This window comes from Anabrus simplex, chromosome 1, assembly GCF_040414725.1.
Source record: "Anabrus simplex isolate iqAnaSimp1 chromosome 1, ASM4041472v1, whole genome shotgun sequence".
NCBI lineage: Eukaryota > Metazoa > Arthropoda > Insecta > Orthoptera > Tettigoniidae > Anabrus > Anabrus simplex.
Window position 1 is genome coordinate 328851421 of NC_090265.1, and position 14189 is coordinate 328865609.

At 36.5% G+C, this 14189-nt stretch overlaps 1 protein-coding gene across 1 annotated transcript in view; it reads left to right on the forward strand.

The window, feature by feature from the left end:
- The window catches only part of LOC136856759 (uncharacterized), a 674434-nt gene that overhangs the window by 426714 nt on the left and 233531 nt on the right, over window positions 1–14189 (forward strand). The window contains exons 15-16 of the mRNA XM_068224954.1: window positions 1589–1774; window positions 1967–2115. Coding sequence (XP_068081055.1) covers window positions 1589–1774; window positions 1967–2115 — 335 coding nt within the window. The remainder of the gene's footprint in view (window positions 1–1588; window positions 1775–1966; window positions 2116–14189) is intronic.

Here is a 14189-nt window from a genome sequence, read left to right on the forward strand (position 1 = left end):
GAATGTTAATGCAAACAAGTGTTCTACATAAATTTAAATAATACTGGGAGTATTTGGATGGGCCCAAATTTGAAGTAGCTGGTTCATCTATTAGTAACCGTCATGAATGGACATGCAAAGCAGCCACAGTCTGCTCATTTCCAAGACAAATACTGGGATATCCGAGAATGTTGATCTGCACTTACTGTTTTACCACTTGGTTGGCAAACGAGTACTTTACCATTGGTAGTGTAAAATAATTTAAAATTCCTGTACATATTGTTGAAAATGAGATCTTGTACTAGACTTCACTTCTGTCATTGTTTTGCAGGTTACATATGCTTTTCTGACGAATCTTCATTTCTTTTTTCATTGTGCTAGTCACAGGTTCTATTTCATTATAAACAGTTTCATTGGAAGCTAGTCTCCAGACTTGGTTTACTTGATAATTTTTATTTAATCAGGTTCTCACTATTCTCCTGTCTAACTTGAGTACTCTATCTATTGCATCTGTGTTTGTTGTTTTGAATAATGTTTCGTATGCATATGTAATTTGTGGCTGGGTGACTGTTTTGTAGTTTTTCAAGTTGGTTGCTATTGAGACACTTTTTATTATATACCCAACATACATACACTATCATCACCATCATCAACATATATATTCTTAGTAACATGCTGTGCTTTAACTAGTTTATCTATTCTTTTATTTTGCCATGCTGGTTTCTTGTTCAGGTTATATGTGATTATTTCATCTAAATATTTATATTTTTCTACAATTTTTATTTCTTGGTCTCCCAGCTTAATTTTATTTGCAAGCTGAAGTTGAGTTAGCATAATTTCTGTTTTTTCAAATGAAATTTTCAAATCGATATTTTGAGCTATTTCCTGTAAAGATACCACACCTGGGAAACTGGAGATGGTTTAGGTTGATGATGATGATGATGATGATTTCCTGTAAAGAGTTTATTTGTTGCTTTGTTTCCTGAAAATCATTAGCCAGAAGAGCTAGATTATCTGCAAATCCTAGACAGTTCAAATGTACATATGTGATCCTTCTGGGTTCTAATTTTTATATTTTTCTAGTTGTTCATGTACCATTCCCTCATAATGTACTCTAATGCACAGTTGAAAAGAAGGTGACAATCGGTCACCCTGATCAGTTGTTACCAAGAATGGTTCAGAAGGTTCTTCTCTGAACTTAATTTTAGGAATTACATTAGTTACAGTAAGTTCAATGAATTTGATTAGCTTTGGGGTTAAGTTCGAAATGTTAAAAAAATTTAATAACGATGGTCTATGGATGGAGTTGTAAGCTTTCTTGAAATCTATAAACGTTATTGAAAGGGGCCTGTTTCTTTTTCTGTAATATGCCATGAGTAGCTTCAAAGTTTGTTCAGAGCAGATTCTCCAACTCTTGATCAAGTTGTTCTTTAATCGGATTGTATAGTATCTTAGAGAAAATCTTATCCCTATTTATTACATGGAATTGACTTTCCGACTGGGCTGATGACTTTGGTGTTAGGACATTAAAAAAAGCAAGTCTCTTATTTGACAGTGGGGTGTTGGATTACCATTATGGAGAAACTATATATAAATATTTCTTCTCTAGGTGACAAATCCTCCTATTGATCCATTCAGAGAGAAGATTGTGATGTCACTGATGTGTCCCATTGGACCTGAATCAAATTTACTAGTTCCTAGCGAGAAGCAGTGCCATCGCCTGTTCATGCAACGCCCTATACTTTCCCTGTATGATTTGGAGGTTATTAAAGCTACCAAACACAGAGGGTGGAAGGTAAGATGAGCCACTATATCTTGACATTGATGAGCATCATTAATAATGGAAAGGTACATTATAGTGTGTTATGAGAATAATTGTTTTTAGATAAATAGGTGGATCCTTGGTCTAAACTTTGATTTTTCATGCATCACATTTGATGTATAATGTCAAGAATTTCTGAGAATTATATGTGGTGTTCTCTTTCAGACAAAAGTAATTGACATTACATATGATAAAGAGGAAGGGCCAAGAGGTCTGTCTAAAACTCTAGATAGGGTTTGTGATGAGGCCTGCAAGGCAGCACAAAGTAACTATCAGCTTCTAGTACTGTCAGATAGGAAGTCTGGCCCTAACAGGTGAGTGTATGAACGGTGCCTTTTCTTTCATATTTATACTTTTATTTCCAGGTACTGCCTGGGCACCTTATTGAATATTTAATAGGCTTTTTATTACCTGTTAATTATGTTTGAAGGGAATTTTTGTAGGGTTCATTATTGTGACATTGAGTGATATTTTACGAACTATTTTGTAGTTTGAGTTGTTGTTATGGAGGCTGAACGTGGACTTAAGCAGCATGCGGAGTGTCACATTTCAATATCGGTGACCTTGAATGATTCCATACTAATGTCGGTTGTTTTTGATAATTTTTTCATGTCGACTCCTTCCCTATGGTTGCCATGGGTGTCTTGCTACCACAGTGTTTTTATAATTTTCCAGATAGTAAGTGATATGTATAAAATGTTTGGTGGAGAGCTATGCTGAAGCATACATACATACATACATACATACCGGGCGAGTTGGCCGTGCGCGTAGAGGCGCGTGGCTGTGTGCTTGCATCCGGGAGATAGTAGGTTCGAATCCCACTATCGGCAGCCCTGAAAATGGTTTTCCGTGGTTTCCCATTTTCACACCAAGCAAATGCTGGGGCTGTACCTTAATTCAGGCCACGGCCGCTTCCTTCCAACTCCTAAGCCTTTCCTATTCCATCGTCGCCATAAGACCTATCTGTGTCGGTGCGACGTAAAGCCCCTAGCAAAAAAAAAAAAAAAAAAATACATACATACATAATCTGTCATTTTGTAGAGGATGGTTGCCTAGTTGTACTTCCTCTTAAAACGATAATCTTGTCATTTTGTACATTCCTTTTAGCCCCATGGACTTAGATGGTAACCAGACTGTCGCTATTCATCTCGGCAATTCCGAAAACCATGTATTCAACGCTAATATTTATCGTTTTTTGATTAGTTTTGCATGCTATCCCCTCTTCAACCCCTCACCAATGGTTGTTTTGCCCCTCTCAGTATTTCTTCATGATAGTAACTCATATGTTTACCAAATTTCGTTGAGAGCTATGCTGGAAAACTAACAAATACTTATCAAACATGTCGGTCATTTTGGACATTTTATTTTTCACCTCTTTTCATGAAAATGGCGTCTGAACTAGAACTGAAACAACATCCAGATTGTCACTATTAATGTAAGCAACCCCAAAATCTTAGAATTTACGTTGATAATGGGGTGAAGAATATAATACTTGAAACTGTCTATCATAAGAAAAGAAAGTCATGCAAATTCTTCCGCACAGGTTTCGGCAGGTAAGGAAAAACGACTACTACTACTACTACTACTACTACTACTACTACTACTACTACTACTACTTTCTATGACCAACTTAATCAGTCATCTACAAGAATGCAATAATTTTGATACAGGAAGGATCCTACTTTCAACCAATTTATGCATTAACATGATTAATCATGTGGGACAAGAAGTGAGAACATTTCTGATACAAGAAGTTATCAAATCTAAAAGTAGTTTGCCAATTATCATTCGTGAATCAACATTGTCACAAATCTGTTGAATTGTATATTTTAGGAGTTTTTCATGAAATTATTATTATTATTATTATCATCATCATCATGATCATCTACATTGCAATTGAGAAATATCCTGGTGGCGATGGTCAGTTACAGTAGTGTAATATTAAAGTTAAAACATAATTACCTAACAACAACCCATTCCATGGACATAAAATATTACAAGAAACGCTACCAGTTTAACATTTTAAATCCTGCATCAATATATACAAATTCACACACACAACATTAGTATTTCCAGAGCATCACACTATTGCTTACAGTATTATAGGTTGAGCTCATTACTAGTTTAATATTACAAGTGATGATAAAGTAAATTTAAAAACATAATTATCCAATAACTACTACTACAATAACAAGAGTACAAGCAATTCCATGGCAAGAAAATATTACAAAAAGTAATACTAGTTTAACATCTTAAGTCCAGCAGGAAATAATGAATTCAGTGTCCATCATCTACAACTATTTCTTTTCACTTTACACTAGCATAATGATCTTAAACAATTTAATACCAGAAGGGAATCTATCAAAGACTGCTGCAGGTAATTTATTACAATTCCGTATGGTCCTGTTTACGAAGGAAAACTTGCCCAGATCCGTATGCTGGTTTCTGGCCCTAATTTTATGCTTGGGATTATTTCTCAATAAGTATGAGGGAGGTTCCTACCTATTTCTAATACTACTCCAGGCAGCCCTTCCCATATAGCTTTTATAAAGACCACACAGCCAAGCTCTAGTTCTTCTAGATTAAAGACTTTCCCAATTAATGGTATTTCTCCTATTCCTGTTTACAAAAAGCATCGCTCTTCTTTGAACTTTTTCTAGGGAATTTATTAAACCTACCCTGTACAGATCCCAGCACACCGATTCATATTTGAAAATCACTTACCGAACATTTATGACCTTTACTTTTGGCACCAGAATTAGCTTTCTTCAGATTCCGCATAATAAAATGTTCTGTCTAATAGTAACACCTAAGTACTTAAAACTATAAACTTCAACACCACTCCCCCCCATCAAGTTTGTACAGTAAAACCTCTATTATCCGTTCTAATGCCCGGGAAGGGGTGAACGGTTAATTTTAAAAAAATTACATCCGGATAATCCATACTACTAATATTAATGGATTTTAAAGTACATAAAATGCATACCGTATAACCTTAAAATGCAGTGCATTAAACCCTCTTTAAAACCAAAATGTAGTCAAAGCTACAACAGTACATACGAAATATTCACCTAAATTACCAGCAGACCATAAATAATTAATTTACCTGGTGTCATTTAAGCTGTTTTAAAAAAATCTTACCTCTTTTTTTGCACTCTCCTGCAACTTATTTTCTTCATGTCCATTCTGAGCTTTCTAATTACAAGAATATCTGAAAAATCCGTATCATCCTTGTGCTCCAAGAATTCCATTAACGTTTCAGCCAACTCCAAAGCGGTCTGAAGCGGTATGCGATTGTGTGTGATGCACTCTTTTTCCCCATCCCCCTCACTTTCACGTTTAACTTCGCAACTGACTGCATAGTTCCCATTTGCGCTTTTATTTACTATTTTGTCAGCAGTTAAAATGCGATTCCCAGGCAATACATCGTCATATGAAGCCACTCCTCAATCTTACTTTCATCCACTTCTCCGAAATGAATGTTATTTTCAATAGTCTTCAGGATATTTTTGATCATCAGTCCCTCATTGTCACCATCAGTGAACCCATGAAAATCGTCGGCGAGCTCTTCGACATCAACATACAATTTTCTCCACAATGGAGTGATGTTCTGGGTGGTTAATAGATCCCATGATTTCTGGGCAAGGGAAAGCGCTTCTTTAAGATCGAGTTTTTTCCAGAACTCGACCATCTATGTTTCTTCGGAAAGTAAGAGGCCTAGCAATTCCCTCTTATAATGCGCCTTAAAGGTTGTGATGGCGCCTTGGTCCATTGATTTTATTGATGAAGTTACATCAGGTGGCAAATAGGAAACAAAAATGTTTCCATCCTGTGATTTCAACTCTATATCAACAGGGTGAGAGGGTGCATTATCAAGAAAAAGGGCAGCCTTTAATGGAAAGTCTTTGGGCGCCAAGAAATCTCGAACCTGCGGAACAAACTTATTATGGAACCAAGTCCTGAAAATATTGCGTGTCATCCATGCAGATTTTTGACAATCTACTGGGAAATATTTAATCACTGTTCCTTTGAAAGAACACAGATTTTTTTGCTTTTACAACAACAGCTAATTTTAATTTATGGTCGCCAATAACGTTCGCAGAGCACAAGATGATTGAAAGTTAGAAACTTCATTCTGTTCCATATTGAACTGGGTTTACAGTAAAATGCAAATGTTAAGGGTCCACCTTCTCAATACAATGAATATTTTATTGACTTCAGTATATATAGCATGTCGTTTAAAGAAGATTGGCATTGGCTGATGACGACTCGCAATCAGCGTCAAAACTAGTTCCACTCTTCTTTAAACGACATGTGATATGTATTACAAGTTGTCCATTTCATGACCGTATCGATGTTTAATCAAGAAGTAAGTATAAATAACCACCTAATCGATACTTTATTATTGCCTCAGGCAAAATTGAATAAAATTAAAACTTACAGGACATGTTTCGACCACTTAGTGGTCCTCTTCAGCTGTATAAATAGAGAACTGAAAAGAAAAACATTATGACAATAAGCACAAATAAAAGTTCTTTGGAGATTCCTTTGATAAAAATGGAGGTCATCAGAATAGGTCATCTTGCCTCTCGTTCTTGTTAGGAAAAGATGTTTATTCTGCGCTGTTTAGAGGGTCTGTCTTTGAGCGCGACCTGGTGAAGTAACGATGTGATACAGTTTGACAGTTCATGGTAAGCTCTGGAGAGAAGGGAAGTCGAGTTTTATCGTCATCTAAAATAACATGTGAGGGAGGAGGGAGATTGGGCTGTGCTTCTGTGATGTCGTGTTTGATTATATCTCTTGTTTGTCTAGTCTGTTTCATGTCTACCTATTCTAAGTATTTGCTAATATTCTCATACTAGCAAGATACCCGTGCTTCGCTACGGTATTATACTGAAATATGTTATTAAATGCTTAACGTTTTATATATAATCCTCCGAAATTCGCGATCTGACTCGTTTTCTGAGAGACTCCGCCAAAATTCACGATCTGACTCATTTTCTGAGAGCAAGATGCAGAATGACATATTTCCGTGCATTATTGACCTTATTATAGAGGTGAACAATTTGACGGTCAATCTCATTCCTTATTATTATTATTATTATTATTATTATTATTATTATTATTATTCAGATGTTCTGGACCCCACAGCAAGATGCAGAATGACAAGTTCCTCAAATTGTTCAATCTTTCTTTCCAGCAATCGATTTCGTACTTCCCGGGCTATGTCCAGGTATTCCACGCGGTCAGTTGGGTCCCTAAATCTTTGCCATCCTTTCCTATAAGCATTTTTAGTGTGGATCAAATCCTGAAGGAGATACGGCATGGTGTCATCTTGGGTGCCTTGGCGGTACTGAACCCGCGGCCGGACTGTATTCGTAGTCATTACCAGGCCAGGACCCGTTTCCAGCGCGGTCCGCTCAATTTTACGACGGTCCAGAACATTATTATTATTATTATTATTATTATTATTATTATTATTATTCAGATGTTCTGGACCCCACAGCAAGATGCAGAATGACATATTTCCGTGCATTATTGACCTTATTATAGAGGTGAACAATTTGACGGTCAATCTCATTCCTATCGTTTATTTCAAATGTGTTTATATTTTTATTTATATGCCAGGACAGTCTACTGTAATCTAAGAACCTTCTCCGAAGGAAAAAGGGCTGTTGAAATCGAACCCAGGAAGGATTAAAAATGATCGGTTTATGATCAGAATAAGTACATCGCAAATCTACAGCCTGTTCCCAGTCATTCGATAGGGTCAGGAATGGAATGAATAAAGCCCCATCTAGCGGCGACAATAGGAATTGTACCGGCTGCCGAAGCACTCCTCTGGGGGCAATGATCGATGAATGACGAATGAAATGAAATATTGGACAGTGTTGCTGGAAGGAATGATGACAGGGAAAACCGGAGTATCCGGAGAAAAATCTGTCCCGCCTCCGTTTTGTCCAGCACGAATGTCACATGGAGTGAAAGGGATTTGAACCACGGAACCCAGCTGTGAGAATCCGGCACCCTGCTGCCTGAGCAACGGAGGCTCCTGATAAGTACATTATGAACAGTAAACTCAATTGGTCTCGCCTCCTTTTACACCCCATCACCGTTAAGTTTATTAACCCCCCCCCCCCCAAAAAAAAATAATTAAAAGAAGGCGTGTTCCTTTATGTATAAAGGAGATTACAAACACAATGTTCACGTCTATTATCTTCAGTTTTGAGACATAAGAATCCCCATAAAAATAATTCACTTCTTTTCACTTCCTTTCAAACTCCCCCTCCCCCCCTAAGTGAATTATCCGGCAAAAAGTACTTGTTTCTTTAATAGTAAAGGATCTTCTAAATACCAATTATCACGACTCTAACTACTTCAGTTTTTGATTTATGTGTCCTCGTGAAAGGAATTCAACTCCTTTTCACTCCCGCCTCGCAAATGGTCTCCCCCCCCCCAAAAAAAAAACCGCGTTTTCTTTGTTTTTAAGGGAAATCCAAATACCAATTTTCACGTCTGTAACAACTTTATTTTTATTAGATGTTTGTATTATTGTACAATTAAGTCAATTTATCAATTCTTTCAGCCCCCCCCCCCCATTCATTGGATTTTCCGAAAATACGTTTTTCCTTATTTTTAAAGCAGATTCCAAATATCAAATTTCACGTCTGTAACATCTTCATTTTTGAGATATCAGTAGCCTAATTAAAAGAAATAAACACCATTTTCAGTCACTTTTACCCCCCCCTCCACCCAAGTATTATTTCTGAAAACTAAAAATACACGTTTCTTTATTTTTAATAGGGATAAAAACACCATTTTTCACTTCTGTAACATATCAAGTTTTTTGATATATACCGTAGAAATTCTCATTTTAAAATTTCACCCCTTTTTATTTCCCCTTAAGGGGAGTTTCCAAAAACAAATCACCTTTGTTTCTTTACATTTAGAGGAAATTCCAAATACCCACTTTTTATGTGTGTAACATTTTACGTTTCTCACGTATTCTGTAGATATAATCTTTCGAAAAATTCACCCCAATATGTCACTCCTGTTTAACCGCCATTTTTGAAAATTCACCCCAATATGTCACTCCTGTTTAACCGCCATTAATTGGATTTTCCAAAAACAAATAATACGTGTTTCTTTATTTTTAAAGGAGATCCCGTATACAAATTGTCAGTTCTGTAATATTTTCAGTTTCTGAGATATGTGTAACCTCATTAAAGGCATTCAACACTTTTACACCCCTCCCATTGGGATTTACAGAAAACAAAAAACCAAAAAAATACGTGTTCCTTTATTTTTAAGGGAGATTCTAAATACCAATTTTTTACATCTGTAAACTTTTAAAGTTTTAAGATGTAGACACACTCATTTTAAAAATTCACCCCCCTTTTCACCCCCCATTATTTGGATTTTCCAAAAACGAAAAAATACCTGCTTCTTTATCTTTAAAGTAGATCCCAAATACCAATTTTCAGGTCTGTAAAATCTTCAGGTTCAGAAATATAAGTAGCCTCATTAAAGGCATTCAACCCCCTTTTCACCTTTTTCCACCCTTCCCATTGGGATTTTCCTTATTATTAAAGAAGATTCTAAATCCCAATTTTTACATCTGTAAACTTCTCAAATTTTGAGATATAGATACACACATTTTAAAATTTCAACCCCCCTTTTCACCCCCTTAGCGAAGGAATATCCAAAAATCCTTTCTTAGTGAGCACCTACATCTTAATATGAATCTATGCCCAAAATTTCATTTCTTTATTTCCAGTAGTTTTGGCTCGGCGATGATGAATCAGTCAGTCAGTCAGTCAGTCAGTCAGTCAGTCAGTCAGTCAGTCAGTCAGTCAGTCTGGACAAGTTATTTTATATATATAGATAAGATGTTTTTATGCTAGTTTTCGTTGAGATTCTCTTCACCGTTTTCCAATTTATCAATGTGGATGTTTTCCAGGTTGTTCATAAGATTACCTTTATTTATCATACAGATAATTTGAAGGTCCTGTTTTATATTGGTGAATTTGTGGTTGGACGCTTTCATATGGGATCCCATGGCAGAGAATCTTTTGTATCTTTCAGCATTGACGTGTTCTTGATATCTAATTGAGAAGTTCCTTCCAGATTGTCCCACGTAAGTTTTTTTTACATTGAGCACAAGTCAGCTTATAAATACCCGATTCCTGGAATTCGTCATCTTTAAGTTTATTAGCTTTATTGTGACTAAAGAATCTGTTTCATGTTGTTGTTTGTAGAGAAGGCTACCTTGGTATTGTGTTTCTTGAATAAGTTGGTGATTTCGTAAATCTTCGGGTTATTAAAGGTGAATTTTGCATATCCTTTTTCTTTTTCTGAATGCTGTTTAAGTTTAATTTGTTGTTGGTATTTGCATTTAGTGATGATTTTATTGATGAATTTCAAACTGAAACCATTATGTAGAGCCTGTTGACAAATGAAAGAAAGTTCCTTTTTTCTGTCTGTTAGCGGAATTTCAAAGGTTCTGTTGACGAAACTATAATAAGCGGATTTCTTTTGCGAGATGGGATGTAAAGGATCACTTTTGATTGTGGTTGGGGTAAAAGTGGGTTTCCTGTATATTTTAAATTGGAAATGGTTGTCTTTACGAATTGTTTGGATATCCAGAAAATTGAGTATGCCTTTCTCTTCTTCAGCTGTAAATTTTATGTTTGGGTCTAAATTATTCAAAGTATTAAGGATACTGTGACTGTCATTTATTTCCTTGTTAGTTATGGCATAGGTATCAACATATCGAAGCCAGAGATCGAGTCCTTTAATGTGACCTACTATCTGAGTGTGTTCCAAATAGTCGAGGTAAATGTTAGCTAAAATTCCAGAAGCCGGCGCTCCCATTGGAAGTCCATCTTGCTGATATATTTTATTATTAAAAGAGAAGAAATTGTGGTTCAAAACGAATTCCAAGATAGTAATGAAGTTTTCTATTTCAGGTATACTGATACGTTCGTGAATTAATAAATTCGTCTTTATAATCTCAATGGTGTTCTTAATAGGAATGTCCGTGTACATGTCCTTGATGTCGAAGGAACTTGTTACATGAGATGAAGTTAACTTGAAATCTTTAATAGCAATGCAGAACTCTTTGGAGTTTTTTATCGAAGATTTGGTATAAAATACGTAGTTATGAGTTAAGAACCTATGAATAAATTGGGATATTTTGTATGTGGGGCTTCTCCGAAAATTAATTATAGGTCTCGTAGATGCATCCTTTTTATGTAATTTAGGCATAGCTCTTGCTTTAGGAAGTCCTGGATTCATATTAATGAGTTTTTGAATATCTTGGTCGTTAAAAAGGAAGGAGCTTTGCTTCAGTATCCCTTTCAAATTCTTTTGAATTTTTAGGTTGGGGTCTTTCTCAATTACCTTAAATTTATTGTTAGTGAAAAAAGTTTCTGTTTTATTGATGTATTCGGTTTCATTTAATATTACTACTGTTCCACCTTTATCAGCTTTCGTTACCACTACATCACTTTGTCTAATTTTACGCTGAAGATCCTTCTCGATTTTAGTGTTTGTGGAATTGGTTCTCTGGCTTCGATATATTGATACCTATGCCATAATTAACAAGGAAATAAATGACAGTCACAGTATCCTTAATACCTGGAAAACATCCACATCGTTCTTGATAAATTGGAAAACGGTGAAGAGAATCTCAACGAAAACTAGCATAAAAACATCTTATATGAGAATATTAGCAAATACTTAGAATGGGTAGACATGAAACAGATTAGACAAACAAGAGATATAATCAAACACGACATCGCAGAAGCACAGCCCAATCTCCCTCCTCCCTCACATGTTATTTTAGATGGCGATAAAACTCTACTTCCCTTCTCTCCAGAGCTTACCATGAACTGTCAAACTGTATCACATCGTTACTTCACCAGGTCGCGCTCAAAGACAGACCCTCTAAACAGCGCAGAATAAACATCTTTTCGTAACAAGGAGAGGCAAGATGACCTATTCTGATGACCTCCATTTTTATCAAAGGAATCTCCGAAGAACTTTTTGTGCTTATTGTCATACTGTTTTTCTTTTCAGTTTTTTATTTATACAGCTGAAGAGGACCACTAAGTGGTCGAAACATGTCCTGTAAGTTTTAATTTTATTCAATTTTGCCTGAGGCAATAATAAAGTATCGATTAGGTGGTTATTTATACTTACTTCTTGATGTGATATGTACTCACATCAATAAATATTCATTGTATTGAAAAGATGGGCCCTTAACATTTGCATTTTACTGTGAGCACAAGATGGTAATGTGCTGTTTACTAGATCTGTGACCAGGAGCTGATTTCTCTTCAGCAGCTGCCAGTGTTTTAGTGGGTGAGCACTTCCAGTAGAGTCGAAATTCATCGGCATTGTACACTCGACTTGGAACGATATTGTATCTCTCAATTATGCGCTTAAACTCTTACCTAAAGTTTTCTGCTGCACTGCTGTCACCACTTATTTTTTCTCCTTCGATGTTTAATTCTCAAATGCCATGTCTGTCCTCAAATCTCTGTAGCCAACCATTGGACACTGGTGAGGACCCAGAGAGCCCCATCTTTTCGTGAAAAATTTGTGCCTGCCTTGTTATCATAGGTCCACTAATAGGTACACCTTCACCTCTCTTTTGCTGAAACCATGTGAATAACGCAGCATCCAGTTCTTTTAAAGATGATGCTTTCATTATTTTTATTTTAGAGAGTCCATGGGAACTGTCAGAACTTGCTGCAAAATGCAACACTTTGTCTTTCTTCTTCATTAGGTCCCACACTGTTGTCACACCCACCACTGAACTTCGATGCTAAATTTGAGACTAGTTCACCTTTCTTTAACCGTTCGATTATATTAACTTTATTTTGTGTGGTTAAAACTACACTTTTTCTTTTTACTGCAGATTTCGATCTCAACATTAGAACTGCTGTTAGAACGGAAAATTAATATTCAACTTTATCACTCTCACATTTTCTTCCTTTCACTACAGTACGGAATGTAGCCTACCTGTCTACTAATAGCGGAGGTTGACTATGACAGACCGCTAGGCTGGTTTCTGATTCCTGTGCATTGTGAAATATTTACGATGCAGTAGCCTGTGGTGAAAATATTTAACCTTGACAGAGAACGACATGAAGGATCTACGTACGGTACTCGGAGATGTTACACGCTGCCAAATAAGTTGTGGTATCATTCTGAAGTAGAAATGACTCTACGCTCCGTGGGCTGGGAGAGGGCACATTACAGTACATTATTCGTCAACAGTGGAATGGATAATAAAGTTTGTGACTGTTGAATTCGAATAGCATCCCTCTTCTTCCGTAACAGTTAAATAATTTTACACAACATAAATTCACGTAAGAAAAATGTAAGAAGTCATGTCTCCAATGCCAATTGCCGGTCTATGCGCGTGTACGTACAGTAGTTACTGTACGTCATGATCGTGGACTCAGGAGTCGGAGAGTCAGTGTACATTCGCTCCAAAACAGAATACTGTATCAAGAAACCTTGACGTCAAGAGCCGGGCTGAGTGGCTCAGACTGTTGAGGCAATAGCCTTGTGACCCCAACTTGGTAGGTTCAATCCTAGCTCAGTTCGTTGGTATTTTAAGGTGCTCAAATACATCAGCCTCATGTTGGTGGATTTACTGGCACATAAAAGAACTCCTGCGAGACAAAATTTTGGCACCTCGGCACCTTCAGAAACCGTCAAAGTGGTTAGTGGGACGTAAAACCATTATTATTATTATTATTATTATTATTATTATTATTATCAAAAGTACGTTCATTCAGTTTTGGAGTGACTGGACAATGCTTTTGGTGATGGATAATACGCAGAACGGTTAATCGAGGGACAGATAATGGAGGTTTTACTGTAATCCCTCTTTCCTGTCTTTTCTTTTTTCACCGAAACACTATTTTCTTGTTGTTTCTACTGTGGATTTTGATTTGATTTCATGCTCCCATTTTTCAATCATGTCTAAATTCTGCTGAAGCAATAGTTTGTCGTCCGGTATATGACTCAGTCATCAGCAAAAAGAGGCACTTTCAATTTTATCGAATCAGGCATATCATTCATGAAAGGTATGAAAAGAATTGGCCCAATAACTCTACCCTGAGCCACACCAGATGTAATGTTTATTGGGGTTTCTCTCACATGCACTCTCTGAGATCTTCCATTGGAGAATTCTCGTTGAAAATGGACACCCAGTAAATATTTTTATGAGGCTGATTGAACTTAGTAATGTCACAGCCAGAGGGATATCCATCAGTTTGATGTGTTTCTTGGAAGGATTCAAATTTTCAGGGAAAGTCTGTGGAGGGATCGTCTAGTAATGATCATCTTGTAATGGAGTTGCTGCGGTGGT